Raw genomic sequence first — 19,997 nt, forward strand, 5'->3', positions numbered from 1 at the left:
TTGGTAATCTTTTCCTTTTTTTTTTTTTTTTTTTTTTTTAGGTTTTATTGAATAATTTCTTGTCACGGTTTGTTGACATATCCGATGTAATCTACTTTGGATTTGCAACAATCATTCAGTATAAAACTATATCTCCTTGTTTCCTGCACATTAAGCTTACAGACAACTTGTGTGTATTTGTGACCTGTATCGAGGGTTTTTCATCACCTAGAAAATGATGACATCAGATATCCAGAAACAGTTTAAGGCACACGACTCCTTGCTTTTTCAGTTCACAAAGTATACACCAGTAAACTATGGCTTCAATGTTTAATTAGTTTTATTTTCTAAATAAATAAAAATTTGTAAAGAGAAATGGAAAAAAAAAAGATCAGATTCATCAAGGTCAGTACAGTATTGAATATTCTACACCATTCTATAAAGGTAAAAAAAATAACTTTTCACATACCTGAGGCACAATAAATTTGTATTTTCAAGACAAACCACATTATTCTCTAAAATGTGATCATAGTGCGATTTGCACTTCAACTAAAACGAATGTACACCCCAGTATGCCACTCTATGCATCTCTTAGTGTTTTTTTTAAGTTAGTTGTTCATATAATTTCAAGATTTTTGGGTTAGGGTTAACCCAAGTGTTTGGTTTCAAAAGCTTATAACACCAGCACAAAATCACAACAGCTACTCCCACATGAAAACACCAGAACTGACTTTTCACAAGCGAGAACTGTTTTCTTTGAGAGATAAAGAGACCCAGAGGAATTTGTCAAGTTGTCAACAATTGGCAAGAAAGAAGGCCGCTGCATTGCCCCTAAGTATTTCTTCTGGACATTGTGCCCGCTTGTGGTCAAAAACTTTACGAGGCAGCTTTAAGGCTTCAATATCATGATGACAATAAATACAGCGTTGTAGGAACAATTAAAAACCAGTTCCCTTCAGTTCCACTGCTTTCTCCACTTTGTTTTTCCGACTGCTCCGACTGGAGAGAAGAAGCCAAGCAAAAATAATGCCAGCCATTGAACAGAGGAGTCCCACAATCACTGGCACCCACACAGGCAAAGAGCGGGGACATAAAGGCACAATGACTGTTGATGCAGGGCTGGTAAAGCTGGTGGCTGTGGTGGTGATGGTCACTGGTGGACTTGGTAGACTGTTGACTTTAGTGAAGATGAAGGGATTAGCCTAAAGGGAAACAAACAACAGAGCAGACAAGTATGTGAAATTATTGTTCAGATAAAGGTTTAGTATTTACAAGACTCAAAGTGTTCATTATTAAATAATAATTAATTAAAAGAATTAAAATAGCCTATAAAAAAAAATATTTTAGAGCTATCCAATGTCTTTTAAACATCAGGGCTGCAATAATAAAATGTTTATTTGATTGATCATATGACCATTCGTTAATGCAAAATTGATTTTTTTTAAACATATTTTCTTATTTTCTTTATGTCATAAAAGTCGAAAAAAAAACAGGATGAAAGCATTCATAAAGTCTTGGTTTGTTTTTGGTTCGGTTTTAAAGCATCGCGCCCTTTTCCCATGCCCCCCCCCCCCCCCCCCCCCCCCCCCACCCCAAAAAAAAATAAAAAAATAAAAAAAGCATTCTGCAAATATGCAATCCAAAGTTTAAAAAAAAATCACAAACATAAAAGCCAAAAAAACATAAAAATATATAAAGCAGAGCTACTGCAAAATTACATTTCAGCATGACTTGAGATACGATAAAAGTTCAAGTAACTTATTATCAAAATGGCCCTGTTATACTTCCATCATTATACATTTCTTCTCATACTTTATTATGTGATATTGAAAACTTTAGGCGATCAAATAAAATGAATTAGTTGTTGTAACAAAAAGAGTTGCGAGCTGATACTTCTCTCCACACATACCTCAGAGGGACAATGGATTTTTGAGCGGTCATATGTGAAGTTATTGTACGCCTGCTTTCTGCCCACTGGCTCCAACTGTGTAGACAGAAAGATCAATGATGTAAAACCTAAAAAAAAACTATCAATGAGCTGTAGTTTGGTCCATTATTCCTCCACGCTCACCATATTATTCCAGAGGGCAATGGCCATCTCAGCATGAGCTCGCTCGCTGATGTGGAAACAGTCCACGGAGAAGAAACTGGAGTCAGCCTCTCCTGCCTGTTAAGAGATCACATTTAAAAAAATAGATGCCTTTAATATTTATGTGAAGTAATTGCTTGGATAAATCTGGATATTTTTGTAACTTACCCCGATTTGAGGGATAAAGGAATTCTGTAAAAAGGGTTGAAGGACAACAGCAAAGTCTTCTTTTCCCTCGTAACGATTTCCAGAAATAAGTTGCTGGATCTCAGCCTGGGGAGGAAAGAGAGAGGAAAATTAGAAGAATAACAGAGAGAACGCTGTAATTTAAAAAGATGGTTAAAGGAGCTCTTTGCTTGTACCTGATACTTGTAGTTGACGCGTTTTATCACTTCAAGCTCTGGGGAGTTTTCAGCTGGGTTGATGACGCAGGGACAGCTGATCCTGTAAAAGAAAAACTCCCATTTATTCAATTTTTCTAAGAAACAAAGAGGAATCAGATCTCAAATCAAGGTCAAAGTGCAAAGACCTTCCTTGAAAGCAAGTTAAAAGAAACCGTTCTAGGGGTTAAAAGTCATGAGAGCTTTAATGAGCTAAGGTCGATGCATAAAAATGGTTGAATCAGAGATACTTGCAGCAACTCTTGTGTTTCCAGAAACACAGCAATGTCGACTTTACGTCCACTGAAGCTCATTGAAGTGTGAATGAGATAACATTTGTCTCTACTCGTTTCAAGTCTTTAAGGGCAAACTAAACCAATTGAATTCATCTTAACATTTGGTGGGTTAAACACATTCCTCCTTTTTTAACCACCTGAGGGCAGCACAAACAAATATTAACCTGACTTAACATTTGACCTTTATAGTTGTTATTGAATAGCTTCTTTCAGCAATCACAAAGCAAGAAGTCCTTCATTCGGAGATGTTTTTGGTCTTGTATTGAGTCCAGTATTCAGCTCTCCTTTCAATTGTTTTGGGTATTCATTAATTCCTGAAGGAAACATTGGGCTCTTCAGTTTATGCATCTTAACTAGTTGATTCACTTTTCTGTGTGCTGTCTGGTGGATTTTTAGAGCTCTCTGTTGTCTACTCGCTGCAGCTTAAAACACTAACACATAGCAAACCAAAATCATAATGTTAGACAGACCAACAAAAACAATAAGCTAAAAGTCCCCATGAAAGGAAAAAAAAAATGTTCCCGGTCTGCCATAATCTGCCAAATACATTTCCAAAAAAGCAAAAGAATATTTTTTGCATCAAAATAACTGTATTTTCTCTTCCCTGTGAAACGTTTCAAAGGACTGATGACTCATCCTGCACTCAGGGGCGTTTACTAATGTTTGGACCAATGAAAGAGTTTTGTCAACACTAAAGATCCAATCACATGAATACCAACTTTATGTCCCGCCTTCTATCTTGTGACTGGTTATATTCCATTTTAGTTGGAAATACGCCCCAACGCCCCAGTTAAGAGTTCAGTTTCATGAGGTCTTTAAATGGTCTGGAAAGCTGAAGGGGACTGCAAACATCTGTTGACTTGTTGAACGTTATAAAATAATGTGAATGTTAATATAAATATGTTGATTTGAATATCCTATGGCTTCTGATGTTTCACATGAAAAAACGAGAGGAGGATGAAAAACACACAAAAACAGCTCAAACAAACCTCTGCAGGAGAGAGCAGCCAAGTGTGTTCTCCTTAACTGATTTCAAAGTATCTATCTGGAAGAGCTGCACAACATTAACCAGCAGCCTCGGTACCTAAAGAAACGAGGAGAGGAGGGGGAAGAGGGTGAAATAGTAAACATGGCCCCCATGCACTCCAAAGGAAGGCAGATGACAATAACTTCATGTTTATAATGTCTCACCTCTTTGTGTAACATGTCCAAACCGAGCATGATGTTGTGACTATAATTCTGAGGTGACAGATTATTCTGCAGAGATGAAAAAGTATGGTGTTACTGAGTTTCATTACAAAATCAATAGGGCTATTTATGTACGAGATGTGACGTTTAAGGAACACCTACTTGGTCTATGCAGTAACTGCAAAGATCATTTCCGCCAACTAATATGGTGACAAGTTTCCAGTCCTTTTCAAAGTTCATGGCCTGTGTAATAAGTGTACAGAACATGAGCATGGAGGAGGTAGACACCTTTGAAAAACATCTTCTAAAAGGTTGGCATTTCAACTGTTAGAGCAGCAACCATCAAAACCATTCAGTCTCTTGTAGGTTTCAGTTTTACCTTATTTTCCCGCATGGCCTTGATGAGAGCTTGGGCCTGTGCTGGGATCTCTCTGTAACACAGCATGCACATACAGCAGGCGTAAGAGGGAAGACAGGGTTGTTGAAACATTTCACTCAGGAAGAGGAACTAAAGCAAAATGTACATACAAGCTTTTAGCTCCAGGTACAGCCATGTTGAAGGCCTTCTGTCTTGGGCCGACGCCTTTGGAGAAGCCCTTTAAGGCTTCGTTGAACTTCCTCAAGATGTCTACAACAAGAAAGGGAAAGAAGGTATGGAGGACCAACTTAAAAGATAGCACACTATTGGTTTCTTTCGCTGTAGCAGGTAAAGTTTCTGCTCCTGCAACGGATAGATTTTTGAACTAGTAATCTAAGACACAGCTTTCAGTGGTGCGCCGTATATAGAAATGAAGACAAATTATTTGACAGTAAGTCGTTTTAACTCGTTAGTCATTTGGATTAAGATACTTATATGTTGAACGTGTTGATTACGCCCATATGAATGTAACTTGTGTGACAGATCTGTACCCTAAAAGAAAGTTCTCTTTATTAGGTGTGACGGCCTCAGGGTTTGCCTCTCTACCTGTCTGTTCTTCCCCTTTGCTGGCTTTGTTTCCCTTGTTGCAGGAAATGTGGGCGGAGTCTGAGAGGACTTTGTAATTGACACACGTGAGCAGGCTGATTTCAGGAGGCCATAAAGTGAATGGACTTGAGCTTATATAGCGCTTTTCTAGTCTTCTGACTACTCAAAGCGCTTTTATATCACATGTCACACCCACCCATTCACACACTGATGGTAGTGGTCGCTATGTATCAGAAGTAACTAATGCCATTCATACACCACCACCGAAGCAGAGGGAGCAATTTGGGGTTAAATGTCTTGCCCAAGGCCACATCGGACATGTTGCCCAGCTGGGGATCGAACCCTCGACCTTCTGGTTGAGAGGTGGTGATTCTACCAACTGAGCCACAGCCGCCCCAACCTAAAGCAGACCTGCTCAGTCCTCTCGCTCTCTTCCCTGACCTGCAGACTGCTGTCAGTATGTGTTTGTATTGTATTGTGTTGAAGACATGTACTCATTCACACACACACACACACACACACACACGCACACACACACACACGCACACACTCAACACTGCATGCACACTGACTTCTCTCATGGCTCAAAACCATGTAACAGAATAGTCTAATTAAAATATATGACTGTGTGTGGTCTCCCTCTTTTGTCGCATACTGTAGAGCCAGGTTGAGACAGATGGAAGCGGCGAAAGTGCTTCCCTTCATTAACATATTTTTTTCCACTTCTTTTAATCAATTTCCAAGTGTGTGTGTGTTTTTCTTCCCCTGAGGCCCAGTGTTTTGGAAAAACGTCCCCCAATTAAGATTACAACTGGCTGAGAGATCTCCAATACTACAAATACTGCTCCTCTGCAGATAACAAACACAAATCCCCAGAATTATGTTGGAGAGATTTTTTAATTCTTGTGAGATAAAGTGACTCAGAGAAACTATTCCTTGCCAAGCAAACTCACTTGGTAGTGTTGTGACAGTCTCCAGAGATTTATCCCCTCCAATGCTAGAAGAAAAAGCCACAACATATCAGCCTGGAACATACAATGTGAACTAATGTTAGAGTCACTTAAACCTAACGTATTGTGCAGGCAGCTCATACCTCCATGATACTCCTTTATACTCCTTATTGAGGTTAAACACAGTCTTTGCTTTCGCGCCTGTGCCTGCCTGTGAACACAGGGGGAGCAAAGAGGACACATTGGAAGACAAAAAAAAAATCAAATGAAAGTGCTGCAGTAGAAAGTGAGATTAAGATAATTATGGTATCAAAGATGGAACAGCACTACATAAAAGGTGTAATCATCAATGGTGCAATTTGTTATCTGGCTGATAACAAATGGATTAGATAGTTCATAGTTCAATGGCAGTAAATAGCTGATACCTACAGGTTTACAGTAAGGGCTGAGTTGCAATTCTTACTTCCCCCTTTCCCAGACACATACAGTACATGCAGTATAATATGTTAGTATGTGCGTGATTATTATCTGTCAATTACTCATTGTCCTTTATTACTAACATGGGTGAAAGATGTGCACTTTTCTTATATGCGTCTCACAGTTGACCCAGAAATAATCTGGATATCTTTTTGTGCAGGACACTGACCGTTGATGAGTCTCCCAGTGCTGCCACCACCTTGATGTCTGCTGGTCTCAGCTGGTGAACTTCAGATAAAAGAAAGAGACGATGCTGCTGAAATCAAGGTACACTACAAACATCCTCGCTCTACTTTGCAATATTTGACACTGATTGCCCCCCCCCCCCATCACCCCCACCTTCCTGTAGTCATTTCCCCCCTCACTTGAAGTCACTATCTGTGTATTTTGAATGTAATTACAGCATCTTCAAATTAGTTTGATGTCTGTCGAAAATTGTGCAAATCTTAATGTCATCTGGAGCACTTTCATCCTCTGCGTCACTTTTGGTTTCAAAGTGGAAAGGTGTACAGTGGTGTTTTTATCTTTGCAGTTATATGAAAGTTCATACAAAAATATCAAAAAGCATGCACATCCAAAAACTGAAGTTCTGGGTGGTGAACAGAAAAACATCCAAGAGGAGAAAGAATAGTCCGCACACCAGAAGTTGCTCCAATTAAATTAAATTGAATGGAAAAAGTGACCGCCTGTAACGTTTCATCAGACATGAGTTAAATGAAAGAGGAAATTGAACCGCAAATGAACTTTCCAACTCACCCGAAGTTGGCACAGAGTCAGATGGAGCAAGGTCCACGCATGAGAAGTCACTTCCCCAGTCCTAAGGTGAAAGAAACATCAAATCACATTGTGTAAATAGTTGAGTTCATAAAACGTCACAAAATAGAGAACAACATGCTCCTTGAAGGAAAGGCAACATCTATACATCTTAGTTTGTGCAAGCATGAATCCACAGCCAAACAAGGTTCAGTTTTTAATCATTTTAAAACAGATAATGGATTTTTTTATTTTGTCATAGACGTGAGATATCAGATTATGTGCTTACCTGGATAGGTCCAGGTGTTGGAGGGGGGCCAGCATATGAGTAATCACTGTTGTTGTAGGTCCGAATGTAAGGTGAAGTCTACAGACCAAACAGTAAGTCACTTTGATGAAGTGATGAAGCCAAGGAACACACGCAAATGAATTGTACACTTAGACGTTGTACATTCCCTCGCTTAATCGAGTCATCACAGAATTTACAAACCCCTTTATTGTTATAACTAAATCTCTACTTGAATGGATTTCCTACCTTGGTTGGACAGCTGATGTCAATGTCTGCAGAAAAATCCTGTTTGGAAGTTTTATTTCCTAGAGGTTCCAACTGGGAAAACAAAAAGTGAGCATGATGGCTGAATATCCGTTTTATAATTAACTAACTAAAAAAAAAAAAAAACTTGATATCTGATTTGATAAACACTGTTTTTACATGGGCAGGACAAAATATGTCCACAGGGGGCGCCAAAGTCAACACCAACCAAAAGCTTGTTAAATTAAGCGCCTCCGCAAATTATGACACAAAAGTTAAACTGAAAGATCTCCTTCTAGTCTGATTCTTACCATGTTGTTCCAGAGGGAGCGGGCCATCAGCGTGTGAGCTTTCTGGCTGAGATGGAAACAGTCGGCGCTGAAGTAGGAGCGATCAGGACGGCCATCCTGTGACAAAAGGTATGATCAAAAAAAAGAACCAATGGACCCACCTTTTTTTCCCAATCAGTGAATGTCCTGGTTCTAATAAAAGTCTGTAAGAGTTTGGAAAATACATCAAGAGCAAGATACTCTTATAATCCTGCCACTATAACTAATGGTTATATGTTGGCTACAGCATCTCATTGATGAAATGTACAACATCTTAGTGAGAGACGTAGTTTTGTTACTGACCGGCAGTCTGGGAACGATGATTTCTCTGAAGAAAGGCTGGATGACCACAGTGAAGTCTGAGCGAGTATCGTAGCGGCCTGACTCCACCAGCTCAGACAGTGCATGCTTAAAGAAAAATGAAGGAGAGGTGTCTGTGTCTGAAGATAAAGCGGTATCTCAATGATCATAGTTTTTATTGAATATTTTGGTCTTTCCTACCTGATAGCCTCTGTTCAGGTCCTCCAACATTTGCAGAGCTTGAGAGTTGGTCTTTGGTAAGATAACGCAAGGACACAGAATGCTATAAATCACCGGAGAGATTAAAAAAAAGGTTGTTACATCACAGCTTATGATTATAAATGAGATGACAGTTAATGGATAGCCATGATGCCTTTCTGTGCTGTTGTAAAACTTTTAAAAATGTTTTATATTTCAGAAAGCTTTACAGAAAGGCTGAGAGAAAAACTGATACTTACTTTACGAGCCAAGTTGGACATTTAAGTGAAGCGTCCGTGTGCATTTCTCTCAGCGGGAGAATATGAAGAGGCTCTATTAAGTTCACCAGAGCACGGGGGACCTGGCAGAGACAGGCCAAGATGATTAAAAAAAAAAAAAAAACTGAACAGTGTGTGTCTGAGAGGGTAGCAGCATGTCCGTTAAATTTTACCTCTTTATGTAGATAATCCAGGCTGTTACGGATATTACGAAGATAATTATCCACAGAGTAGAACAGCTGTAGAGAAAAGGAAAGCATCTTTAGGTGTTCCTTTTTTTTTTTAACCCTGGAAGAAAATGACTAATGAATTTGTAATTACTCCACATTAGTACTCACAGAGTTGTAGCAGTGGTCACAGATGTCATTCCCTCCAATAAAAAGGGTGATCACCTTCCAGTCGGACTCAAAATTGATTGTCTGCAAAAGACACGAGATTGTGAGCAAATGTGAGTCGTGTTTAGTTTTAGTTTTTTCCAGCTAGAAGTGAATGATGAATAAGGTGTTGCTTGTTGGAAGTCTGAATCAAATGCCGTCTTAGGGGCAAAAATGACTTACTATGTCGTTTTCAAAGGTGGATATAAGTTATGCAAGATGATTTTAATAAGCGATATGTAAAGAATCTGTATAAACATATAAACTTACTGAGTCATTCTTCATCCTTGCCACTAAGGCTCGCACCTGTTCTGGTATATCCCTGAAATCAAAAATACAAATAAGATAAAATCAACAGTCACAAAAACAGACACAAAAAAACTCTGTTTATTTTATACAAACAGAATAACTTTGATTCCAAATCAAAGTGCGCACTTTCATTTTCACACTTTTTTAAAATATATAGATGACACTATTCTTAAAAGTCATGAGTATCAATGTTTTTCCCTTCCTGTTTATGTTGAAGTAAAACCTGATATGAATATTTTAAAATAGCATTCTTATTATTTGATTTTTTAATGTCTTGGCCTGCTAACTTTTTTTTTTTAAAAAGATTTATTTTTGGGCTTTTTATGCCAGTCAGTCAGAAACAGGTAAGGTAAGAACCTGGGCCGCTTGGAGGACTATGGCCTCCGTACATGAGGCGTGCGCACTAAACACTAGGCTACTGGCGCCTCCGGCCTGCTAACAAATGTGATGTATGTTTCCATGTTTCTGAACTCAACAAACTGTATTATTTGATTAATAAACTTTTAAAAAGCTGCCAAAACCAAAAAATAAACAACGTCTGTCTCAACATACTTGCTCTTAGCTCCAGTCACAGCCTGGTTGAGGGAAGCCTGAGGAGTGTTCTGTTTACCAATGCCAAGAGAATAGCCTGTCAGGTTCTGGTTAAAATACCTCAAGATATCTATGATAGCAGAGGAAGAGAAGAGAAATACACATGTTGGTTTTTTTTCCCATTATAAAGAAACTTATTTTAACGTGATCTAAACCATTAATCAATCATCAAAGAGACTCACTGGGCAGCGTGGTGACACTTGTGAGGTTTTCATCTCCACCAATACTGCAAAAAGTACAAACACACGAGCAGCGTTAAAATGATGATCACATTTGTTTCAAACTAAAATAAGACTATATAATTAGACAAACGCTAAAACATATATATGAGCTCTGTTCTGCAGTATCTGTGCTGCCTGACCTCCAGGACAATCCTCTGTACTGCTGCAGGACCCCCAGGATGTTGTTGGGGCTGGTTGGGATCCCGTTCCCTGCCTGACACACAGAACAGGACAGAGTTTTAGGAACATGACCTTCTATGACCTCTATCAGACAAATTACTGTAGATATGAAAAATGTGATTCTTTTCATTTCTGTAATATTTACAGGAAGTTTACAGGAAATAGTCTTTGGACTTTTATTAAACTATTTTCACTATTGGTTCATGTGCTGGTTCTCTTTCAATCACGAGAAGCTCAGTCTTAAAAAAAACTTGAACAAATAAAATAAATAGAAATTCAAATTTAATGTGGTAAGAATGTGTGTCTGGGTGGGGCGCAGATGGCCTAGCGGTTATGTTTCGCCCCATTTAAAGAGCCCATATTATGCCCTTTTTGGGGTTCGTATATTTAATCTTTTGTACGTTCACAATAGCTAAAGTCCGAAAAAAGTGTCTGTTTTCATGTACTGCTCCTCCTTGCTCCCTCTACGCTCTGAATCCGTCAGCTGCACTCTGCTGAGCCCACACTGTTAGACCCCACGTGGACCAAGTCTGCTCTGATTGGTCTGCCGATCCGCTCTGTCGTTATTGGTCAGTTGCTCAGCAAGCGTCTCGGAAATTTCAACATGAGCTGCTGGGCTTGCCACAACGAGCCAATGGGCTCAGATCAGTGATCTCACACTGACAATGACGCCGCACTGACAAATTTTTTATCGAGGGGGGCTAGAACCGAGCGTTACATGCAGCTAATGCTACAGCTAACAGGTGGACGTATGAGAAGCTGCGTTTCCGCTGACTTTGAATTTTTGCACATAGATGTGCCTAAACATGCACAGGACACTTGGAAAACACACTAAAGAGCATATAAAACCAGAAAATATGGGACCTTTAAGAGGCTGTAGTCCATCAAGCGGGTGGCCCAGGTTCAAGTCCAACCTGTGGCTCCTTTCCTGCATGTCATTCCCCACTCTCTCTCTCTCTCTCTCTCTCTTCCTGGTTTCCTACTCTATCCACTGTCCTATCAAATAAAGGTGTCTGTGTTCAAAATGTATGTTGTTCGATATCACTTTTCAGACGCTCTGTTACCACATGTATCTACTCTCTTATACATATACAGTAAAGACTGTAGGTATAAATATATACAACGTACAGTTATGTTTGGTTGCTATGGAACTATAGTCCTTCATCTCACAGTACAGAGTATGACCTTATGTTTCCACTTGTTCTATTCAATAATAAACAGCATTTTCTGACCAGTGTCAGTATACGATAAGTAATTAGTAAATGTTTGATTTCAACATTGTACTTTATATTTGATATCTCACACAATACGAACTGTTTCTTGTTCACCTTCCTCTGTGTTTTCTATTCACTGAAAGTAATAACAAATCTACGTACAGTCAGAGAGTCTCCCACAGCAGCAACCACTTTGATATCTCCGGGTCGCAGTTCATGGACTGTGAAAATGAAAGAGGACACACAAAGAAGAATTAATATGATGGCAGGACATTCAAATGGCTGCACAAGTAGATAATAAAACGCCTGTCACTGTAATGATTTATCAATAATACTAGCTAGTAATACTTTAAAGTAGTAGTTCAGTGAAAGTCTTTGAAAGGATGAAGAAATTATTCGTTATGGGATAACTCATCATCATAAAATGACATAAAAAGTAACGTTTGCAGAGGAAAACACAGACTTAAAGACGATTTATGAAATGATAAGAAGTGATAGACAAGAAACAAACACAAGGATGAAACAGAGTAAAGTTTGTTATAATATAAGTTTGTTATTTTAAAAATCTCATCAGTTATCATAAATTTGCTGATCTTGGAATATAAAAAACCTATGCGTGACAAATTAACCCTAATTCTCTAATGTCTACCTTTGTACATTTAAGGCCTCCCTGAAAGCATGATTTGACCTTTTCTGTCAACTAAAAGTCGCCCTATCGCCTGTTAGAAGCAAACATGTCATGTCTAAACCAGCTTACCTGTGGCAGGTATGGAGGGCGAGGGGCTGAAGTCCTCACAGGGCATCTCTGTGCCTGTAAACTGAGCGCACACACACAGCACATCCACGCTGAGAACCAAACAGGAGACGCACAACACTAAAGCCTCCATCAGGCTCACTATGACACTATACTCACTGGAAGGTCGAGAGGCGATTCATCATGGTGGTGATACGAGGGAGAGTTCCCCTCCGTCCTCAGGAAGGGTCGGTCCTTTGGGGAGGGAGGAAGATAACCGAGAGGAGGAGGAGGAGGAGGAACGAGAGCGTTGGGTGTTGAATTGGAAAGAAGTTAGGGTGGAATATTAGCATGGAAAGGTGGGATCTATTTTCCAAGGATGTTTTGTGTAACTTCAGGCTTCGACGTGCTGATTGGACAGCATGTGTGTACGGTCTGGCACAGATGGTTTCTCACCTCGGTTGGACACGGCAGTGCGATGATCTTTCCATTGTCATCTGTGTTATGTTGGCCATTTGTGGGCTGCAGCTGAAAGACAGAAAACCCTTTGTTTTCATGTTTGCAACACAGAGAACAACAACTCTGTATGTCGTTTGGTTTGTGTGTGTGTGTGTGTGTGTGTGTGTGTGTGTGTGTGTGAGAGAGAGAGAGTTCTTCTCACCAGGTTTGTCCACATCTGCACCAGCAGTTTATCAGTTTGTTGTGACACTTGTGACTCAGAAAGAGGCTTCCCACTCTGTAGAAAAAAAAGAAACGTAAGTTAGATACAGAAAGTACATCTACAGTACGATAACCAAATCTCTGCATCTGTCAGCGTCACAAACACTCATGTAGAATTATCTCAGATGATGAGGGTGTTTTCATCTCTCGTAAGAGGCAATCTTTTTTATCTTTTTGGCATTTGTCTTGATTCCAAGCAACAGACTAAACACGCTCTGATTATACAGTATAAACTTTGCACTGTGAACTTTATTGAACTTGCCAATTGACATCCCTGTAATCATGCAAGACCAAATGTTCCTCTGAGGACAGTTTGTGTATAGAGTTATGAACATATACCACAGAATCTGTACACCTCTCTGGCTTTCACATTTCTCTACCGAAACTCCATAGTGCACCTTTAAAATAAACTTTACTCAGGTATCAAAAGTAAAAACAAGATATTTTTTGCCTTAATTGGATAGGACAGCTGAAGAGACAGGAAACATTTGGAGGAGAGAAGGGTTAGTGACATGCAGCAAAGAGGTCAGATCTGAGCCCACGGCCCACTGAGACGAGGACTATAGCCTCTGTTCATGGGGTGGGCAACATGACCGCTAGGCTATCCGTCCCCCCCAGGGGGGGGGGCGCACATGGAATACTGTAAGTACTCCCTGTTTTGAATCTTTGTGATTTGTGTCTCAACTTCAACAGTTTGACTTTTAGTGTGCAGAGACCTTAGTAGAGCACACTGTTTTCTTTATTTGAGAAGCAGTTACTGCTCGCATCAAATTTAAAACTCTGCTGCTCGCTTACAAAACAGCGACAGAAACGGCTCCTCCTTACTTTAACTCTCTCATCCAGGTCTACACTCCCTCCCGCCCCACTACGCTCTGCCAATGAAAAGCGTCTGATCCAACCTTCACAACAGGGTCCTAAGTCTCTGAATAGACTCTTCTCCTCTGTCGCCCCCCGGTGGTGGAACGAAGAGTCCCTCTGCACCTTTAAGAAAAAGCTAAAGACCCAGCTCTTTTATGAATACCTACTAACTTAATGATGATGGTCTCCATATCATTGATGATGATGATGGTAATGATGATGGTTTTTGTTTGATAACGATGACTTATAAGATGGTTTCTATACTGATTAGAGCTCTCAAGAACTGCCCTCAATGTTGTGCTCTGCCTCTGGTCACTTCCTGTCAGCACCTGTGTGTCCAATCGGACTCAAAGCTGATCATTTGCTCTTACTGACATTGTTCCCTTTTTTCTAGATCCTTGCTTGTGTTGTACTTACTCTCTGATGTACGTCGCTTTAGATAAAAGCGTCTGCTAAGTGAATTGTAGAATTGTAGAATTGTAGAGAAGCTTGTGTCTTTTTCCAACATCACCCAGGTTAATTAGTAAACTCTGTGTCCGGGGGAAATGCGAAAGATAAGACTGCTAGGTGCACCACAACAGTAACAATCAAACCAGTTTTCACTTTTTGCTTTCCCAGCTAGAGGATACGAGACTGCTACAGAAATGTGAACACTTTCCCGCCTTAGTCTCTGGAAATAGGTCTTTTTTTTAAATTTGGGAACATCTTAGTTTCCGCCTTTTCTTTGTAATGTCTGGGTTGTTGCATAAAGAGATAAATAATAAGAAAAGGCAAATGATAAAAAAAAAAAAAAGGAAAATAGATCAACAATCAAATACTGTAAGAGTTAAAGCTATGCACTTTCATTGTGGAAAAATGATTTACCACAATTAAGCATTACATTTAAGTGGAGATAAGATGAACGAATGAATTAAAGGTGTAGAGAGATAGTTTGTGCCTGTGACTCACAGAGACAGATGAAATGTCTGGGATGAACGGCGTGTCCTGCAGGATCACAGTGAAGTCATCTCTGTCACTGAACCAGCTCCTCTTCACCAGCAGCTCATCCAAGGACTCCTGCAGTCGAGAGGGAAAGTCACCAGAAAGTTTCAAAGAGTAAAAATAAAAAAACCAACGCCCTCAATGCATCAGACAGATATTTTATTATGTAAAAATAAAAGCACACACAAACCTGCAGAGCCTGACTCAGCATGGCCCTGAGCAGTCTGACTTCTCCTTCACTGTTCGTCTCCATGCAGGGACACATCCTGTCAGTTAGAAAGAGTTAACAACGCAATACGTTCATGTTTAGAGAAACACATCTTCATCTTCATCTTCGCTTAAACTCTGATTTTACTGTAGCTTCAGGTAAATTGCACCTTTTATAAATCTCTTTATTTTGTTAAAATCATTTTTTTGTTTTGTTTATTTTGACAGGGACAGTGTTCAGATAATTAGCTGAACCACAGTTAGCTATGAGCTGATTTAGCATCTGTAGTCCCTGAAGGCATATGTATGTAGGAGACTCATTTGTTGTTTTTTGCTTGTCTTGTGATTTTTTTCTTTTTTTGGGGGGCTAAAAAACCTACCTGCCTAAATAATAGAGACAGACTTGTGTCACATATAAAACATATATTTAATGTCATAAACTAAAAGGCTTGTTGTAAAAGCCTCGTTTCATCGAAAAGCTAAAGATGTAAGTGAGACACTCTTTATTTTCTACCTGCTCTTTTGTAATATTAAATTACAAAAGAGTAAGGTCTTTTACTTGCTTTTTGTAAAGCGCCTCGAGAGAACATTTGTTATGAATTGTGGTGTATACAAATAATGATTGATGGATTGATGTTAAGCCAGATAACAAGATAATTTATGTATAAACTCACTTTTTCTGGCAACTGTCGTGCTCTCCATCCCACAATGCAACACTGACGATGGTCCTCTTCAGCTGTGGCACAGGGGAGTGAAACAAAATGTGGAGGAATGTGTTAATATATGTCAAACACAGCAGTCGTGACTGAAATATTTTTGTGTCACTCTAAGTCTACCTGAGAGTGCAACAGCTGCAGAGCCTCATCCACGTCTTTAACCACGGCTCGGACTACAGACTGAACCTGCACACAAAGAACAGTCTGTGACTAACACAACCTTTCAGATCACCTCTCAGTTGTCAAAGTTTCTATACGTTTTCTCTGTCTCCAAAAGCAGAGTTTTGGTTTACTGATAAATGTTTGAAGAAGGAGATAAAATAGCTACTAAGCGTTCTTTTTCCGTCATGACTTGCCTTCATGTGCACATTATTTGACTGGTGAAAGTTAAAAAACGCAGAACGAGTGATTTGATTTACACAGCACATGTATCTTTCTTACCTGCTGCTGCTCACAGGGACAGAGCTGATCCACCTGAACAAAGAGAAGGAGAATCTTCCAGTCTTTCGCCGCATCAACGACCTGAAATAAAAAAAATAACAGCTGATTCAAACGTCCGCAGACAATACAAGAGGTCCTTTTGATTCATAAGTTAGTTTTTAATGCTCACTACCAAACAAGTCTCAGTGTGGAGTCATCGCAATTAACAAGACAAATTAAGCAAAAGATGACTTTAATCAACTTCTGAGTGTACTTTCATGAACTTCTACCTGATTGTGTTGGAGGTAGCTGGAGACTTCCTTTGCCTGCTCCACCAGTGAGCTGCAAACCAAACGCAACGAGTTAAAAACATCGTCAAATCATGGGAAGAAAACCAGAGTCTGTGCGTTTGTACCTGTGTTGAACAAACTGAGGGCTGTACGGGTTTGTTTGATCCGACAGAGGACTGATCAGTGCAGGACTGAACAGGGTCAGCAGCTCTGAAGGAGGAAGACGGACACTAAATGAACACCAAATAAACACAGCTTCTTCTCCTATGTGGTGCAGATGTGTTAACATAAGAAACAGAACAACATTAAACACTCAAGCATACATCATAACCAACTCATTTTGTATTGAAATACTATAAACATCGTCATTCTTATAAAGGAAATTGTCTCTAAAAACAGTACAGTGGTACATTTTTCCAAAAGGCTAAAAAAAAAAACAACAACTGCACACTTTAATAAGAGGAAATTGTTTAATTAAATTGCATTTAATAACACTTTGATCAACCATTCTGCACTGTGTTAGTCTGTGTTTATCTCTATGAAGTATCAGAGGTACATTGTGTTTTTTTTACAGTAAAGATAACAGCACACGGGCCTGACGTGTGACGAGTACATAAGGGTCCATTGTTTCAAATAATCACGGCTAATGTAGATTATCAGTGTAGTAAAGATAGTACACAGTAGTGTGATAGAAGCGCATATCATTTGAAGTGAAAGTTAAGTGAGGCAGCATTAAATAAAAACTGGTTTTAGACACACACACACAGAAACACATTTTAAATCTTATACCTGTGAGCCTTGATACCACCGTGGAGAGCTCAGTGCTGCAGGGAAAAGAAAAGAGACGAGTGCCATTATGTTACTACACGGTTAGATTTCAGTCGTCTTTAGAGCTGATATCACTTATGGATGAAGCAAACTGTTGACCTGTTCTCACCTGTGCATGTGAAGCCCAACGGAGGAAAGCACGGCCACATCTGAAGGTCTAACGCTGTTAACTACAGAGAAAGAAATAATCCCTTCAGTCTATTATCAGCACTTTCCCTATAGTTTAGTTATTTACACAAAGTAGAAAAACTCAAATTATTATCACAGCAGAAGTAGTATTGCCACTCTGTGTAAACACTGCATTGTAAGAAACTTAAGTCAGTGTGCAGAAACTTGACTTTTTTTTTCTTTCTTTGCATTTTAAGGTTAATTCTGTTCTATAGATATTAATTGTCTTTGGACTGTGGGGTATTTTTGTGCTTATCAAAACATCATCGACATAACAAAGCTGCTTGTTAAACTAAGTCGACCAAAAGGTTTTATATTCTCTGCAGAACTTCTGTGCAGTGTAAGAACAACAGGCATATAATATCAATAAAACTCAAATTTGCAATTGAGTGCAATCATTGAATGAAGGCTATTTGGTTTGATTAATATAGATGTACAAATATTTCCCATGACGTTCAATGTAGCGAAAAACGTGTTTTTATTTCTATATATAATCTGGCCATTTCCATCCAAAGCAACAATCAGCAGTTCACTCAGCCTACAGCAGTTCATATAAGTGGACGTGTCATTGACTTTGTCTTTATTTCACTCACCGTTTGAAGGAGGCGACTGAGAGGGAAACATCTGAGAGCAAGGCATTCCAGTCACTGAAAACAAGAATACATAACTTTATTAAATACAACCTGTTTGCTCAGTAGATCTAATAGAAGAAAATCAGTTCCAACTCGGTCTACTGACTCTATCTCATGAAAAAGCTCAACACATAAAACAAGATCTGATGAGCCATGCGTATTTAAAGACACATTTTGTTGATGGTTAAATACAGACTTGATTGAGCAGAGGCAGAGAGCGGGAAGAATATCTTTACTTTATCATCAAATCTAAAAGGGATTCCAAAAAATAAACCTACATTTTACATGAATGTTATGACTCACAACTGAAGTGCAAATTTATACTGGATTTCAGCTGCCAACACATTTTCCTAAATGTATTCTCAGAGTCTTTCTTCTCCTGTGAGGCTCAACTCTGATTCAGAATCACCGAATCCAGCTCCAACCGACACAAAGCAGTGATGACTACTTTCAACTTTACAATATGATTTATGTTTATATCCTCCATAGCAGTTTAAAAAAAAGCTCTTTTCTAAAGTTTCTAAAAAAATAACCCCAAGAATCAACAAAGGAGGGAGCGCCGATAGCCTAGCGGTTATGTTGTGTCCCCGATGTAAAGAGGTTCTAGTCCCTGTGGCAGACAGCTGTGGGTTCGAATTCAACCTCGGCCCTTTGCTGCACGTCAGTCCCTACTCTCTCCACCTAACATTTCCTCTCTCTTCAGCTGTCCTATCCAATAAAGGCAAAAAGGTCCCTTAAAAGAAAAACTTCAAATCGACAAAGGTGATCATGAAATCAAACAAACAGCGGGAACCTGTTGTCCATGTGAACCCGAGGACGCTGATCAGAAGCAGCCGTGGAAGCATCATCTCTGTGACTTTCTCCGATTGATTCTCTGTGATTGTGCGGCCTCTCTTCCTCTCTGCTCTCTCTCGCTCTCTCTCTCGGTCTGGCTGTCTGTCTATGTGATTAATTATACCTGGCCAGGATCACTGATAATGACAAACGCTGCAGATCATAAATGGACACAAAGGGGAAGGTCTGGCCTGCTTGTCCAAAGGACACGGCCGTGAGGTTTGATAATGAAACACGGACTCTGATAGTGCAGCTTTAATCATTATGAGTGAAAGTGAACTTGATGCTTTATATATCTGCAGATATTTCTCAAACCACAAGACCGATGTCGAAATACTGTTGGGCTGTTGTCCAGAGGGGTGGCCAGGGGTGGCATGGGCCCCCCTAGAAATTAGATTCCTAGGTACCATCCCACAAATCCTTAAATGTGATCGGCTATTTGCCCTGACAGAGGCGGGACTTATGATAATTTATCAGGTCTTTATTTCTTGCCAAGGCTGCTTGTAGTTTTCTTTACATATCAATGTAGCATATTTTCCATTGTTTGTACTTTAAATTGTAGACACAAACTTTGGACATCTATTTCTTAAGACAGGTGCATGGGAAAGAAATGCACTGTGTCTTACTTGCAAAAAACTAACTGGCAATGTGACCAAAACGTTGCAAGTCAGACTGTACAGGAGTTTGCATGCAATTTTATTATTTACTTTAAATTGTGACTTTGAACATAAATCTTCCTTTTTTTCAGAAAAAAACAATTAAGCTAATGTTGTCATTATCTTGTGTTAGAAAGCAGATATTATTGATGAAGTTAGAAAGGGTAAATAGTTTATATTTATGTGTTTGTTTGTGTGCACATCACACCTCAGGCCACCCCTGTATAAATCACCCCAGTCGAAAAAATCTGGACTCTAAAGTGAGATCATGAACGTGATCTTTTATCACAAGAAAAGTTCTTGCTAAAAACTGCATGCTTACCTGGAAGACATTTTTGGTGTTTTTCAGTCT

General features: G+C 39.4%; 1 protein-coding gene across 2 annotated transcripts; it reads right to left on the minus strand.

Annotated features, from left to right (window-relative positions):
* Positions 1–290: 290 nt before the first annotated feature.
* On the minus strand, positions 291–19,104 carry LOC132984799 (phospholipase B1, membrane-associated-like). Of its 2 annotated transcripts, XM_061051776.1 has the most exons (42): positions 18,949–19,104; positions 18,117–18,170; positions 17,465–17,525; positions 17,317–17,351; positions 16,653–16,737; positions 16,528–16,579; positions 16,259–16,339; positions 15,938–16,003; positions 15,776–15,837; positions 15,085–15,160; positions 14,862–14,969; positions 12,997–13,071; positions 12,792–12,863; positions 12,516–12,590; positions 12,360–12,420; positions 11,765–11,823; positions 10,349–10,422; positions 10,170–10,213; positions 9,949–10,057; positions 9,358–9,409; positions 9,052–9,132; positions 8,887–8,952; positions 8,696–8,796; positions 8,439–8,520; positions 8,241–8,345; positions 7,920–8,015; positions 7,612–7,683; positions 7,366–7,443; positions 7,080–7,140; positions 6,493–6,551; positions 5,990–6,057; positions 5,850–5,893; positions 4,461–4,560; positions 4,312–4,363; positions 4,095–4,175; positions 3,936–4,001; positions 3,734–3,828; positions 2,431–2,512; positions 2,237–2,341; positions 2,051–2,146; positions 1,889–1,963; positions 291–1,181 (listed from the first exon to the last, which is right to left on the minus strand). In XM_061051776.1, exons 1-42 carry the CDS (start codon positions 19,001–19,003, stop codon positions 918–920), a joined length of 3,285 nt encoding a protein of 1,094 aa, XP_060907759.1. In that variant the 5' UTR covers positions 19,004–19,104; the 3' UTR covers positions 291–917. The 2 variants fall into 2 exon arrangements, with proteins under 2 accessions (XP_060907759.1, XP_060907760.1); XM_061051777.1 differs by lacking the exons at positions 291–1,181; positions 1,889–1,963; positions 2,051–2,146; positions 2,237–2,341; positions 2,431–2,512 and adding an exon at positions 2,944–3,058.
* Positions 19,105–19,997: the final 893 nt, after the last annotated feature.

Source organism: Labrus mixtus, chromosome 12 (genome assembly GCF_963584025.1).
Source record: "Labrus mixtus chromosome 12, fLabMix1.1, whole genome shotgun sequence".
NCBI lineage: Eukaryota > Metazoa > Chordata > Actinopteri > Labriformes > Labridae > Labrus > Labrus mixtus.

What these genes read in the sequence shown, in the direction of transcription:
- LOC132984799 (XM_061051776.1), bottom strand. Translation starts at nt 19,003, where the DNA reads ATGATGCTTCCACGGCTGCTTCTGATCAGCGTCCTCGGGTTCACATGG. An exon ending in CGGGTTCACATGGACAACAG is followed by an intron (nt 18,171 to 18,948) that starts GTTCCCGCTGTT and finishes TCTTGTTTTCAG; the next exon opens with TGACTGGAATGCCTTGCTCT. An exon ending in TGGACATGTTACACAAAGAG is followed by an intron (nt 3,829 to 3,935) that starts GTGAGACATTAT and finishes TCGTTTCTTTAG; the next exon opens with GTACCGAGGCTGCTGGTTAA.